Here is a 16,195-nt window from a genome sequence, read left to right on the forward strand (position 1 = left end):
AACATCTCATAAATTACTTTAAGAAAATCCTGTTTGTATTATTTTTTTATATGCTACACCGCTCAGAGTCTAATGGAATTGAATAACCTTTTAAAGCTAATCAATGGATCCTTAGATCCTTTATGCTGCCATAATGTATCAGCCTTGTGTGGACAGAAGGAAGTACAAGCTATATTGTTTTACAACTCAAATCAGTGCAAGACTCCACATTTTAGCCTATATTAGATAAGAAAATATAGCAGTTATTAAATACCAAAGGTTAAAGAACAAAATAAAAAACAGATAGTACCTACAATTTACTAAACAAAATTTCTAACCCATTCCAGTCCTAATAGATTTGACAATAACTTTTTAACAATAAATAACTAATAAAAAATGTGAGCTAAGGATTCCAGTGTTTTAAATTTAGTCATAAATCATAGTGATCACTGACATGGACAAATTTGTTATAAAATATAATTTAGGAAAATTGCAGCAAAAATAAGATAGTTAATAGTTCCAAAACAATCTCTACGTTTGCTACTAATCTAAACAATTGTGAAATTTATGAAATGCATATGGCCACCCATCTCACATAAAGTGACTCTGGGCAGCATGCAACAATTATCTACACTGCTATTTAGATAAAAAATGCAAGACAATGTAAACATTTATAAAATAAAAGTTATAAAGATAAAACTGATTAAAAGACAAACTTAAAATTGAAATTTAAATTAAAAAAGGAAAAACCTGATGGATTAAAAAGTTATTTCCTTAATTTCCAAAAGACAACAGAATAGATAACATGGGGATACTCTAAAAAAAAGACATACCATAACTGGGGAACTATTCAGAAGACCTATTCCAAAACAGCCAAGCACTCTAGTTCAGTAGATGTGACAATCAAAAGTATCAAAGGTCAGAGAAATAGCAAATACAACATAATTTGGTGATCCGAATTAAAATCATAGTATTAATAACCAAGCTTACATTTTAAAATCAGTCTACAGACTAAAAAGCAGCATTTCCTTTTGGAACATTGCAACCAATAAAGTTGATTTTTTTGGGTTAGCACATGTCAGCCAAATAATTATTACTTACATAAATGAGCCCAGAATAGTATCGATCCTTCAAATTATGAAGAACAGAGGCTTCATTTAAGCAGGTCAATTCTGCCATGTCTTCTACTTTAGAAAATTTGGGAGGATTCATTTTTTGAATATCATCTTTGTTGACAACGGCTTTCTTTCCATTCTCAGCCAATTCAACCAACACTTCATCTCCCCTCTCTTCTTTGATGCTGGCAGCTTCAAAGCCATGACGTTCTGATGGAATCCAGACTAATTTTTTAGCTGTCCAATCAGCCTGGGTAGCAGGGTTGTAGATTACTGCTCTGTCCACAAAAAGGTACCTCTCAGGGTCTTCTTGCAAAGTCCTCTGAGCCATTTTTAGAGAACTATCCCACAACAGGAACCTAGTAAATGCAAAAGCAGAATTATTAGCTACCAATAATCAATCATTATTTATTATTTAGAGTATGATGAGAACATGATAGAAGAGAAGTAATTTACATATTATATACAAAACATCTATCCATACCCACTGATTCACAGTAGAGGCACTTCTTCCAGTATCACACCTAATTCTGTTCAATTTCAACCAGATAAAGCAGTGGTCTCCAATCTTGGTGGCTTGGTGGCTCAGTTGGGGAAGGGTGAGAGGGGAACAGGGCTGCGCGAGTGGTGGACTAGCTCGCACGCACACAGCTTCACTCAAGCAAGAGAGAAGCCTTTGGGGCATGGTTTCGTGCTCCTTTAGGTTTCTCCACACCAAAAGCTTTTGCCTAAAGCAGCACAAAAGCCTTTCGTCCATTTGCAAATGTTTTTGGCACAGAGAAGCCTTTGGGGGCACAGTCTCATACTCCTTCAGACTCACCGAGGCTGCCCGACATTCCAAAAGCGGATCCAGGTGTCCTCTGCTGGCAGCCTCAGTGAGTCAGCGAAACTGAGCAAGGCCTGCCTGTCTAACTAAGCCTTTGCTCTCTCAGCTCTACTTTTGGAACATCTGGAGCAGGCGGCTTGGTGGCCCGGCTGGAGGGGGAGAGGGGAACTGGGCCATGTGAGAGGCAGGTTGGTGCACACATGGAGCTCCACTCACACAAAACAGAAGAGAAGTTTTTTGGGTGCTGCTTGGTGAGTGGAGCTGCACTTGTACACTGGCCCACTTCTCACGCGGCCCAGTTCCAAATGGGCCACGGCCTGGCGGTTGGAGACCCTTGAGATAGAATAAGGCGGGTCAAAACCAGGTGGTTTGGTAGCGGGATCACTGATGATCAGGCCACAAGAAAGTACCATGGACCATTCCACTCTCCAGGCATTCTCAAGTTAAATTTGGTAAAATGTTAAGCGAATAGTTGTTTTCCATGCTAACCTATGCGATTTCAATCTTGTGGTGGGCTGTGTATTGTTCTGGTGAATAGGGAGGGCCTTGTTGTTCAGCATCCTTGACTATAGCCGAGTGAGAGCTTGTTGTCTTCTAATGCGAGACGGTATGATATTGCTAAGTACTGGTAACCAGTGCACAGGAGTGGGATGCAATGTGCCAAAGATGATATGCATTGTCTGGTGGAGTTGGACATCGACCATTTGGGTGTGGACACTGTTAAGCCATACAACAGCTTTGACTTTAGTTTATTCCACAGCTAAATATTGTGACAGCATGTGGCTTAACAGCACCCTCATCAATAAACAGCAACTATTTAGGACAGTGGTTCCCAACCTTTTCTATACCACACACCCCTAGAACACTTCTGATATATTCTCGCACCCCTTACAAAAGTTCAAAATAATGGCACGAATTATGCATATACATTATAATTTTGAAAACCCAAGTTTTTGCACCTCCTGGAATATTGTCTCGCACCCCTGGTTGGGAACCCCTGATTTAGGATAAGAATGTTGGACTAGGATCTGAGATACCCAATTTAAATATTTACTCAGCTATTAATTTTCTTGGGTAATTTTTGCTACGTCAGCATTTCTCAGTACAGCATCTTACAGGGTTACTCTAAGGACAAATTTGGAAGATGAATAAGAAGCTCTTTTACAATTTAGAGGAACCTAGACAATTCAAATTACTGTGGAATAAAAACAGGCTACAGATGAAGTTTTAAAGCCTAATCTATAACTTCTTCCAGAATGCTGTGTTGCCCAGATATAAACATATCAATCCTATACCCGTATCCCTAAAATCTAATCTCAGTTATTTTCAACCATGATTAATCTCATTTAAAGGCTCACAACTATATCTTCTACATCAAAAAATAACTGTTTCTCTATAGAATTTTACTTTATATGAAATACATTTTCTATTAAGCAATCTGCACTTATTGCAGGAAAAAGTAGCTATGAAACTATTTTAGAGAATACTCATCATAAAGCACATTGCTAGACCTAACAGCTTTCCAGGAACAAAGCACTGAAGTTGGAATGTGACAAAAAGTGATAGATACATGGCCAATGTCTGACTGAGAAATAGAATAGGAATATTCCTGCCTTTGGTGAGAACTTGGGGATTGAGTCTTGCAAACAGTTTCTGAAAACTAATTCAACCAGAATATGCTAGAAGAGGAAAATAAAGAAAATCACTTATTAAAAACCCTTTAAACCAAGTTTAAAAATGCAAAATAGGATGTCATCTCAGCATCACTCAGGACTGTAATAGGAAGGTTATTTGTTGTATTTAAATTTATTCATCCCCCCACCCCCATTTGCCTGTCCCCACAAGTGCAAGTGTTTTTGTTGCACTAAGACTATTAGAACCTCATTCTTAGGGATCTGATTAATGGTCTTCAGAAAGTATATATTTATAAATATGGCTGCAATTTAATGTATGCACAAAGTTTGTAGTATAAGAGGACATATATTTTCTTAAGAGAAAAATATTGACAAAACAGTAGTTGGCAAATATTTAAAGTCTTACTAATGTAAATTCCCAATTAAAAATAATCCTAGGAAGGCGTCACCTCAAGTAGGTAAATCACAAGTATTCAACTCTTTTGCTAAATTAGTTTTAAGGTACTAGCATATTTTTTGCCTTGGCAACAGTATATATCAAAAGCCATTTACTATTATGATATCAAATTCATCAAATCTATAAAATGACCAGCAATGAGCTCAGGAATTTAATTAGTCTTTGAACTTTGAACTTTCTGTGACAAACAATTAGTTATATCCTGAGCAGTTTTTTTAAAAAAACAAAACATCTAAGCTTAATAAAAGTGTTTCTTTCATTGGGTAACTTTTATCCAACCCCTACCCAAAAAAGTTGATAAGTTAAAATAAGAAAGTTTTTTTTCTTTTGAAAGATAAATAACATTACAGCTATGTTATGTGACAATTTCTATATTCAGCAGTTTGCTAAGATATTGTCATACAAAATTATTTTACTATAGAAAAAATATATAAAATATTAACTTTTATACTGGAAATTTCTTAAAACAATCATTTTACTGCTGCTGAACACTTGAATAAGTAGATTAGTATTCCAGAAACATTTTTTGCACATTTTTTAGAAAATAAAACCAGATCTGGACATTCAGATTATTACTTGGATCATTATGTGCCAGACTAGTTATCAGCCTGCCAAAATATTACCCACCACTGTCCAGATAGTGAACAATTCTCAATACCTGTAATGATACAGATTCCCCACATATAGGACATTTTAAGAACTATGCATTTAAATGGCTACCCTCTTTCAAACAATCATTACGTTACAGTATCTACACTGACATGCTAGCCCAATAATTAAAGCTTAACAAACATAAAGCAAGCATGAAGTCATTCATTCCACCAGAGGGCCATAAAGCCTGCTTCACTTATTTCAGACTATAACTGTAGCAGCTAAATTCACATTACAGCATTAGAGTATTGGCTGGCTATAGAAAGCACAGCTAAAACAGACTAGGAGTCAAGGAAGGGAAGTAACATGTATGAAATTTTTTTTCCCCCTCAACTAAATACAGTATCTCAGACAATAATGGGAAACATGAGGCAGTTACTCTAAGACAGCATATATGCAAACTAACCTGGAACCAAGGTAAAATCTTCAAGACCTAATGATCTCTACAGCATCATTTTTTTTTCTCATATATTTTGTACATGTAGTTGTCTAGCATATGTTTGTTGTTTATAAACAGTTATTTTGGCCTTCCCTTTCTCTTTATCTCCAAGTGTTATTCTAATGCAAGGCAGCTGATTCCCAGAATGCTAGATCTGCAACGCAAGCAGCATAGTTGAGAAAAATGTCCGGGCCCAGCATTAAGGGCTGGAAGAGTATAGGTAGCTGGTTTCATATATTTTTTTAACATTTCACTAAATTACCTAATTTGCTTTAGCTTATGTACGTTTACTCCTAAGGGACTCGGCATTTAATTAGACGTCGTTCCCCTAATCAAAGAAAGATCATTTATCGAGGTGCATTTTTCATTTCACATTCCAGGAGCAACTGGAATGCAAAAAATGCAACGCTAACAATATTGAGAGGCCTTTCCTACCCACTGCAATAACATGCAGCATCCCACATATACCTAGATATCTCATATGGAACAATGCGATGACAACCGGCCGAAAGGTTAACATTTATCTCGCGATTTAAGAGGAACTGGGAAGAAGATCCCCGTTGCGATGGCCAAGTTTGAAACCAGTTTTAACCCAAGTGAAAGGCAAGAGAATGCACTGCACCTAATCGGGAGACAACTTCCAATCCTCGTGTAAGAGAGGAACCTTAATAGAAATTGCCAACATCTTCCTACGGCAGGGAGGCAGACGATCGCTGGGAGGATGGGGACCGGCAGGCGAAGCCGATCCTGGAGATTCCGCACAAAGGGCTCGGAATGGGCGAGCCGCAGCTCCACCGCACACTGCCCCACGGGGTGATATAGCACAGCCCCGTTCCCAGGCAAGGCAAAAGGGCGCCTCTGCTTCCTTCGCTCGCCCCCTCCCCAGCCATCCGACAACCTCACCCCTTAAACAAAGAGACACGTGCGCTCTGCTGCTACCCGGCCACAGGACCCCCCTCAGCCCCTGCGGTAGACCACGTCTAGCCGCGTTATCTCTGCGAGCAGCAACAGCGAAGGAGACCTACCAGCACGACAGTCAACCCCTCGCCCAGGCAAAGGAGGAGCCACTCCTTTCACGCGTTTCGCAGGGCTCTCTTACGGGCGGGAGGAGCACGAAGCAGGGGCAGGTGGAAGATATGGCCGAGGGTCCAAGGAGACTCTCCAGCCCGAGCCGAGGCCCTGCGCGACCTTCCTTCCAGCTGACCGCCCACCCTCCTCCTTCCCCAGACAAGGCGGGAAATAGAAGGTGGGTGGGGGGCGCAGAGGCAGAGCTCCTCGCCTCTTCCCACGTCTCACCTGAATCCAGCCAGCGCTGGATAAAGCGCCTCGATAAAACGCCCGGCTCGCCTCTGCTCCTGCTGCTGCTGCTGCTGCTGCTGTTCGGCGCGGAGCCGCTTTTCCCAGCACGCGCTCGAACTGAATCCGCACTAGCCGCCCCGCCCCCGCTCGCGGCGCCTTTAGCGCCACACCGAGCACTCCCCGCTGGTCCCGCCTTCCCCTCCCCAAATCCCTGCCCAGGCTTCCACTGGTCGTTCAGCCGGCCCATCGGGCTCCACTCTCGCCACCTATTGGCCCTTTGCCGCTCCGCCCCAAGCCAGCCTCATAGCAACCTTCTCAAGCTTCGCCGCCGAAAACGCCCCCCTTCTTTTCTTTTTTCTTTTTGCCGGGTTTGCGATTGGCTGGCTGCGCCTGCCTGTCTAGGGACGGCTCTCCTTTCAATGGCGCTTTCGTGGCGTCCGTAGAGTGGGGCGGGAGAGAGAGGGGTTGAGGTGCACAGCTGCAGTCCTTCTGCTCCCTTTCTTTTTCCGAGCTTGCCCCGGGGCGTCGTGAAAGGTAGCCCTGGGGTCAGTGGTGGCACGTGAAGCCCCGGGTGGCGTTCGGGTTATAAAACAGTGGCGGGGTACATCGAAATGCGTTTGGAGTCTCTCGAGCGTAGCCTGCAAAACCCCGCCCCTTTACACGGTGTGTAACTGAGCTGCAGTAATCGATAGCGCGCTCCTCTTCTCTGTTGCGTGGTAACATAATTAGGACGTTTACTGCTACCGGTATTTAGTTGGATACGGGAAATGCATTGCCCATCAAAAAAAAGTGCATTTACCCCTGGGGCAGAGTAAAACTTGCTAAGTTGGGTATGCTGAGTGCTGCATCCATGCAGGCCCTTTTCACTCTTTCTTCATAGGGTGCCTGTACCCTTAAAAATCTATTCTATGGCTACTACAAATACTTTAATATAAATACTTCATTGCATTCTATAGATTGGATAGCTGGACTTCTCTCTCTCTCTCTCTCTCTTCCTACAACATATTTGCTTTTGGACAGGTCATGAGTCCTGGTACTGGATAGAAGAATTTAAGTTATTGAGCTCAATTTACTATCCATCCCATTGTCTCTAATGTATCTTTAGTTATTGTGCAAAATATTCTATACATTGAACACTTTTATTTAGAGCTGCTATCCACATACTAATACAACTCTGTCATGACCTTTAGCTGGGCAAAATCATACATTGTAGGGCAACATGGTCTAAGTTACAGAATGTATGTAAAATCTGTGATCCGAAACCACAGGTACTGCTGTGGTTGGGCGGCTTCTGCAATCACTGTCATATGAACACTCTGTAACAATTTCCCAGGCATTCTTGCAATTCCTTGCTCCCTCCCCTACCCAATAGCAGACAATTATCCTGTTGGGAAAGAAAGGGATCCCCATGCACAGGCTTGTGCCACAACCCATGCTCTTTGAACTGCACTACCCTAACTACCACCACCCATGTCTTGCACATCCACACATGCTCTCTTCAACCCACATCCCTTCCCCAACCCTTGTGGCATCTCTTACGTCCTCTTCCATGCACCATACTGATGAATCTTTTGACTTGCATTTATGTTGACTTGCACCCTACTTGACCCATATGCTACCTCTTAAATACCTTCATGACCCCCACATACTGTCCTTTATCCCTACACTCCTTCTTGTCATGTACATCCAGGCATCCTTCCCTTCCAAAGCCACTCTGGCTCACACCTATACACCCTTCCCAATCCACATGGTATCTATTATGGACCTCCTTATACCATTCCTGACCCCTTCAATCCTTCCCCCACCCATCTAGTAGCTGCCTCTTACCTGCCTGCTAGTCCTGACCTTTAGTTTCCTACAGCTTCTCTATAAGTCTTCTCCCTTCATGCTTCCCACAAGCAAGATAAATAGGAGAACAGGCAGGAATTGGAGACCTGGAGGGAAGAACAGTGAGGAGGGTTGGAAAAGGCGAAGGGAGGAAGGAAAGGAATGCAGGAAAATGCTCCAAATTCAATGTCAAGGAAAATCAGAATTTTCCAAGTGCCAGTAATGTACTTAATAGAATCTGTCATGAGAAAAAATATATATGTAAAGTACTAAGCACACTATTCTTGGAATCATCACCAGAAGCTCTCAATCTGCTTTCTAAATTTCTCACACATTTTCACATTTGCTTTTGCAAACATATGTGTATGGATTTGCAGAAAGAGTCATTCCCTTTGTAAGGGTAGATAATTTGAAGAAAGAATCCAAAGCCCATCTTCTCATTGCTATATAGAAGATTAGGATTATTCAAGATACTATAAAACAAACATTTGCAGTTTTAGAGCTACCTATAATGTATGGTAGTATCCCTCTCCAACAGAAAATACTTATGCTAATCATAGTATATACTACCCTTTTTCCCAAGCTATCAAATGTGACTTGTAATTTAAATACCAAAATGTCTTAATTTCTTCATGCTGTTTCTGCATTAGCAAATGCAGCAGTTGGTTTGGCAAACAAAAAAATACTTTATGTGAGTTTTAAACATTGCATTGTTGAAATCTTAGCCTCCTAGAGAACTGATTGAGAGGAATCAGTCAAGGCATGTTGAACAAAACAAACATAGCCAGACCACGAAAAGCTTATCTAATCCGAGAACTGTAATGTGGAGTAGCTAAAGTAACAATCTAAAACACATATTTATATGTGATGAAAGCATCACTGTAAGGTTACAACCTACAGCCAAGATTTTGCTGGGAAGCTATAAGAAAGTCCAGAAGAGTTGCTAGTTGAAGAGAGAGGGTAAGAGCAGAATGATACTTAATACAGCCAGAAGCTCCACCTTAGATCTTCTGCAGGTGAAGGTCTGCCAGGAACAGAGGTGCAGAAACAAGATATATTCAAAATTACACTGTATGTCCAATCAAGAATACATACTTCTTTAAAACAGCCAGGAAGGGTCCCAAACTACACCAGCCTTGTTGCAGTAATTTCTACTGGAATCGGAATAAGAGCCAAGATGTTTATCCATAGTCGCTGGCTACAGTAAGTCAATAGGGCTTTGAAAAGAGCAATAAAGCAACTACAGCTTCTCCTAATCAAATACACTTCAGAGTTATTCTGTGAGGAACCTGGCTGCTAATAAGAAAATTCCTGCTTTCAATGAAGAGTGAATAGATTAGAGCTGGTGAATTGATAGCCCCCTACGTGCTTCTGAGCCACAACTCCAAGCATGGTCAGAGATGAGGAATATTTGGATTCATACTGTAGTTCAGCAGTGATCTTAGAATATAGTACAGTATGACTGAGTTTACTTTTTTTTTAATTTAAGCCAGATTGTTCTGTGTATAGCATGTTGCATTAACTTCACATATCATTTTAATATGCCAATAAACCAAATTATACCATGCTATCTGAATTGACCAGCACACTCCCCTTTCTATAACATGGTCACAATGCTGGTTACAGTATAGGTCTCTTGCAAGAATTATACTATGAGCACTATTCTTAATAATTCTATTAATATACCTTGTGTTTTCTTTGCATATCTATAAATCTCAGAATGATTTTTGACTGAAATTATTGTTGATAGAGCAATGAAAAATAGGCAAAGTAATAAAATAAGAACAAGTTATTTTTATAATTGTTTGAAAAGCAAAGAAAAGAGATGAGGCAAGGGCTATGCTTTTCCATTTTTATTTGCTTTTGACTAACATATTTTCTTAATTTTTGAAGGAGTTTTCTCTCTTCTCCAGTTGGAAAAGAAGCCAACTGAATTAAGTAGATCAATCAGGATTAAATAGAGGAGGCAGAATGAATTTATTATTTCCTTGTAGAAATGGGTTTGAATTATATTTATATAGCATCACCATGGATTTAATTTTAGGCAGGATGAGATAATTTTCTGTTTTGGCTTTTGACCTCCACAATTTATGGGAAAGTTATGATTTCTTTAAGCCTAGTTCTTGAAATAAAAATCAGTAGATTTTCATTTAAGCTTTTTTATATAAAAGTGATAATGTAAAATACTACTTATGGACTGAGCTTTGATTTTCCATTTCCCCTAGAAAGTATTTATTTTTAATTTTATTTGTCTAAACTCTACTGAAGGAAGAAAGTTTTGTCAACTACATTACTAAATTTTGGAGAGGATTCTGAAACCTTCCCTCCTTTTTATATAAACCTTGGTTTATAAATTTCAGCAGTTGAGGTCACTAAACATGCTGGGTTAAGCCCAAAGAGATCATATACTGGTTTAGTTGGATATGCAGACCAGTTCTTGAATGGAATTTTCTCTGTATGGTGCCAAATTAGTTTGAGCATCAAGCTATTTTGGTGCTTGGGGAAAGAATGTTTGTTTGTCCTCTGTGAACATGTTTTGGGCTAGTCGTCCCTGAAATTGTTTATGAGGAAATTAACCAAATGCCTCTTCCAATTTACCAGTGGATGCACATTTCCTTATCACATTTTAGTGTCAAAACATCCTGGAATATAGTGGAAATAAAGGATTTAGAAAAGCATGAAGTCATCAAGTTTTATTATATGTCTTGTGTTGAATTATAATAATACTGTTTGCAAAATTTGCTTTATGGAGCGGCCAAAACTCAACCCATAAACTCTGCAGATGTATTCCCAACTGCAACACTCTGCTTGTACTGTGCTTGCTTTGTCCATATTTTTTTTTACAAATGCTTAGTCAAACATAAATAGTGATATCAGTATCTCCCAGAAAGGAATAGACATTATACAAGGAGAACCATGTTGTATATAGTGTCAAAAAACACTTGTATTTGCTGAGACCTGAAATTGTCTGAAATCTTTTAATGCATGTGACACGTTCACCAATTTTTCACTCAGTGGTGATGTTTAATTCACAATAATAATCTTATTTCACCCAAAATCTTCCACTTTGAAGTCTGTTTTGAAGTGTTCCTGGGGGGTTGAAATTTGTTCATATTACTTTGTACTTCTTTTGAGTCCTGATGCCAAGCTTCTGTTAATTCCATTAATATACGATGCCACACATTACATTATACAAGTGGATATCATCTGCCAGTAATCCCCCTCTGGTTTCTACATAGGACAAATGGAACGAACTTTGCACCAAAGAATTAATAAACATAAATTGGGGTAGATTTTAACATATCACAATTGTTAATTCTTAAGGGGTTTGTAATGTATCTTGCTTATAACTTACATCAGCATACTCAATTTCTCTTCCCCTCCTTTCCCCCCCATACTTCATCCCAATATAAATCTTGCATTGGTTTAGCCACTCCATCCATCTGATGAAACAAGCTACAGCTCCCCAATGCATATGCCTTTTAATAAACTCTGTTAACCAGAAAAGATGCTGATTTTTTTTGCCAGAGAGGAATAAAACAGAGTAATGATCCAGGAAGCTCTGAAATATTAGTATTAATATTAATAATAATATTAATATTAATATTAGTATAATGTTTCTCATGCTGGCTGGGGAATTCTTGGACTTGAAGTCCACACATCTTAAAGGTAAGTTTGAAAAAACACTAGTTTAATGGTACCAAGTAGCCAAAAGCAAATTCAATAGGAAAAAAATGCCTCAAAGGTGCTTTTCCAAAAGGCAACTGGACTTTCTTGGTTTTTTCCTTGAAAACATTTCATTTCTCATCCAAGAACGTTCTTCAGAAGTAAAGAAGCAAAACATTTTCAAGGGGGAAAAAAACACCAAGGCAGTCCAGCTGCCTTTTGGAAAAGCACCTTTGGGACAACCATGCCCTGGATGATTGAGAATCTCCATTGACCAAAGGAGCAGATGGAGCTTCCTATTGATGCTGTTAAGATCACTGCCTCTTGAGATATTATTCAGAAATGTACACACCACCTTTTCCTTCTATTCTAAAGTATGGTGCCATTTAAAGATTTAGTAGCATAGGAGTTTCTGAATTCTTTTTTAAAAAGGAATTATGGATTTGGCAATAAGACAACGATCACAAAGGAGACTATTATAACAACAATAAAATATATAATAGACTGAATATCAATGAAAACTTGAAATAACTAATTGGTTTGTAAAAGGGATCAAATAGAGGTAAAAACCATTGTCCAAAAAATAGCATCAAAATGATACCTTTGCTGTCTTCCAACTGTAATTTTCCCTGAAAAATAATAATAGACCAAGATGTGAACAAGTAGTCCATTCCCTTCCCTACCTCCTCCTTTTACAATTGTTGCTACAATATCTAAATCCAGAGAATAATTCTTCTTACTAAGAAAGACAGGCTTTATAAACTGGTGGTTCCTGCTGACTTCTATATTCTGGCTTGTTTACAGTGGGCTTCCATGGTCGGTGTCAATCAAGCAGTGATGAGCTTTCAGACTAAATAAACAGGGTGCAGTTTTCTGATGTTCTAACGTTTCACCGGGAGCTTTGGCTTCCATCTTCAGAGGCAGAGCGCAATTCTTATAGTTAAATTTGTATTGTGAAAAAGCTACCCCTACAATGAGCAAGGCCTGCTGTTTTTCTTTCTTAATATGAACAGTAGCTCATGACATAAATGTTTCCCCTAACATCATATGCAAAGCCATGCAGAGTCATGCTCTTCAGACCTTGTCAAACAAGCTAAAATAACCCAGTGGAAATAACTCTGGAACTCAACAGGCACGGACTGTCAATAGGGCATTGTAGTCGGGGCTTCTGCGGAGGTCACAAATAGACCAAGGGAGTCAGGATGCTTGTATCCTTACACCTTTGTCGTCTATATGAGTCTATGCGAGTCATCTCATGTGTCTGTTCAAGAGCAGTTCTCTCTTCCTGGGATATCGAATCATGAATGTTAATTCAAAAACTATGTACGAAGTATTGGAATGTTTTTTTGATAGTGATTCTATTTTTAATGATTAAACGCTTCATGGTCGTGCTCATCCTAGGCAAAGTCTGAATGGCCATTTTTGGCTTCTGAAGTACACCGGTTACCAAAAGTGATAGAGAAGCTAGACACTCATGTTTTTGTTATTGGTAAAAGCATATACATATATACATATACATACATATACATACATACATATACATATACATATACATACGTATACATACATACATACATATATCCTTAATAACTGTAAATATATATATATATTTATTCAAGAAGATAATCGAACACCAGGATAAAATACAAACAAAACTGTTTTAATACACTTAGCTTTCGTTGGCTAACTGCCAATGTCATCAGAGTAAAATGCCGGTGTTTTGGGAGCTTGCTTATAAAGCCGGCCGTTTTTGCGCTCTGCTCATGGAGCGAGTTACCGGTCTGTACGTACATTTGGGTGAGAAAGAGGATGGCTGGGTTCACGTTAATTTATGACTTTTTAAGAAAGCATTTTTTTCTTTTTTATTGCATTATTACAGATCTTGATACATTATGTTATTTCAATACAGTGTTACTTATTTGGTGTAATTAAATTTTTGATATTCTGTTATTTAGTTACCTCAAAGTATCGGAAATAAAGAAGAACAAAAGTATATATTCTATCAATATTAATTACAATTTATGTTGTTATATTATGAGCATTATAATTTTTTAATACAAATTTAAATATAGCACTGGAAAGACAGAGATAACCAGCTGTGACATACATTGGGATATTTGTTATGTAATAAAGGTTTCAGTTTTAAGCTAAATTACTTGATATTGAAATCTCCATTGTATTGTTTCTTGGTATATTTGTTGGCATGTATAAATTTGCATGTATTATTTGACCAACATCAAACAATATGATCATTTATCATAGTATGGGAACCAGACTGTATGTGTTCCTAGCCTGTGTTAAATCATAATGTAAGTTGGTTTGTTTAGTTTGATGTTTGGAATTTAAGCTGCATGTGTCTGGAATGAAAAAGAGAAACAGAATTTAAAATCATAGGTTTGGAAAGAATGAAATGCATCAAAATTTTCCAACCTCCGCAATTAAAAGATTCCCAAGATAAACCTAAAAACTATTAACTCTGGTGGACGAATGTTATATTAAAGTAAATTACTCTTGGATATCATTCATTTAATTCCATAAATTACACCTCTTGAGATTAGTTTTAGGCTATGTATCAAGACACACATTTTTTAGGTGATCTCTTAGATCTTGTAGGACAATGTATCTGTCTGAAGAGATTGCTTCAGCTGCTGAAAGTTTGTACAGTACTGCAGCTCCAGCAGGCGTGAACGCTGTGATTCTCATTTAACCCAGAACTTGCACAATAGCAGCCGGGCAAAACTGAGGTCAGATCAGCAAAAATAGCTCACGATGCAAGTGGAGAGTGAGTCAGGATAGAAGCAGCAGGGGCCAGAGCTAGGAATTTCATTGGAGTTATTTTGTCTGTAGCAAAAGCAGTTGCCCAGTGTTAGCGATCAGCTGCCCAGAGTTGAAGATAAATGCCCAGTTGAAGTCAATTCCTAGTGACACATTCACAACTGATGAAGTATGCTACTAGCATGCAGAACTCTGAAACTAACCTTTTTCTTATGCTGTCACAGGCAAGATAAATGGTCACCAGCTCCTGGGCCATAGATGTCCCACTCTGCACAGTTCAATTATGTGAACTGATTAGATAAGGACTCCCCAGATAGCTCAGACAAAGATAAGCCACCCAATTTTAAATTTAATATAGGTTACATAATTGATTCATGGATAGTCGCTTGCCCCCAAAGCCTTATTAAAGAGTCAGTATAGATCATTTGTTCTGAAATAGTGCTATTGCTGCTAGGTTAACCTTGATTAGATTTACAATATTAGGTCACTGATACACTTTTGCTATATATGAGCTGGTCTCTCCTGATGTGTTTCCTCAATATATAGATTGATCAATATTATTTCATAAAGTCAGAGTTTAATGAAAAATTAAGCTGAATGGTTTTCTATATGTAGTATGTATTATTCTCTTTTTGTCCCAAGTGTGTTGGGACTTGGTATTTTTTATTATTTTAATTTTTTATAATGTGGTGACTAAAACTGGATGCAGTATGCCAGGTGTGGTGTTACTAAGGCTTTGTAAAGTGATACTAGTACTTCCAGTGATCTTGATTCTGTCTCTTTGTTAATGCATCCTAGAATTACATTGGATTTTCTGGCTGCTGTGACACAATGCTGGCCCATATTTAAATGATTGTCTGCTAGGACTCCATGATCCCTCTCACAGTTACTGCTATTGAGCCAGATTTAACATAATCTATACCTGTACTTTTGGTTTTTCTTTCCCAAGTGTAAGACCTTACTTTGCTCTACACTGAATTTCATTTTGTTGGCTATTTATATTGGTTTCTAAGGTAGTTATCAAAATTTTTAATCATTTGACAAATTGCAGGTCATATTAATCAATTTCTGTGATCACAACCATGTGTGATAGTGGTGGTATATACATATAGATTCATCTGATTTGGGGGATGTAAGTTATATAAAGCCTTTATGCAATGGATTAATTGACTGTTGTACCACTGTAATGGTATCCATCTGTGACAGGGATTTTTCCTTCTCCTTCCAAGCATTCCTGATTTCTGCTATAGGAGACATGGGCAAAACACTCCGGAGCAAATTTGGGGTGCCTGCAGGAAAAAAGGAAGCAAAGAGCCAGATCTCACTGGAAATCTCCTTGCATAAAATTCCATGAGGCCAGTCTTTCATGCTGTTAATCTTTCTAAAGTTTTTTTTTAAGAAAATACCTGTATGAGCAAGAATATTAGTTTGAAAACAGGTTTTAAATATGAGGTAATATATCAGTGACATAAACATTCTAAAAAGAAATTAAATAGAAAGCCTGAAATAAAATGGTTTTGAGAATCA

The 16,195-nt window shown here is 38.5% G+C and overlaps 1 protein-coding gene across 3 annotated transcripts in view; it reads right to left on the bottom strand.

The window, feature by feature from the left end:
* MYH10 (myosin heavy chain 10) overlaps positions 1-6,415 on the bottom strand; it is an 86,977-nt gene extending 80,562 nt beyond the window's left edge. For 2 of the 3 annotated variants that reach the window (XM_015821706.1, XM_015821704.1), the window contains exon 1: positions 1,081-1,449. In XM_015821706.1, the coding sequence (XP_015677192.1) occupies positions 1,081-1,425 (345 nt within the window). In that variant the 5' untranslated portion in view covers positions 1,426-1,449. Of the gene's footprint in view, positions 1-1,080; positions 1,454-6,397 lie in introns of those variants that run through there. The other variant, XM_015821708.1, reaches the window with a different exon arrangement.
* Between the last annotated feature and the right edge of the window lie 9,780 nt (positions 6,416-16,195).

Source organism: Protobothrops mucrosquamatus, unplaced genomic scaffold (genome assembly GCF_001527695.2).
Source record: "Protobothrops mucrosquamatus isolate PMUCROS unplaced genomic scaffold, P.Mucros_1.0 scaffold1384, whole genome shotgun sequence".
In the NCBI taxonomy this organism is placed as follows: Eukaryota; Metazoa; Chordata; class Lepidosauria; order Squamata; family Viperidae; genus Protobothrops; species Protobothrops mucrosquamatus.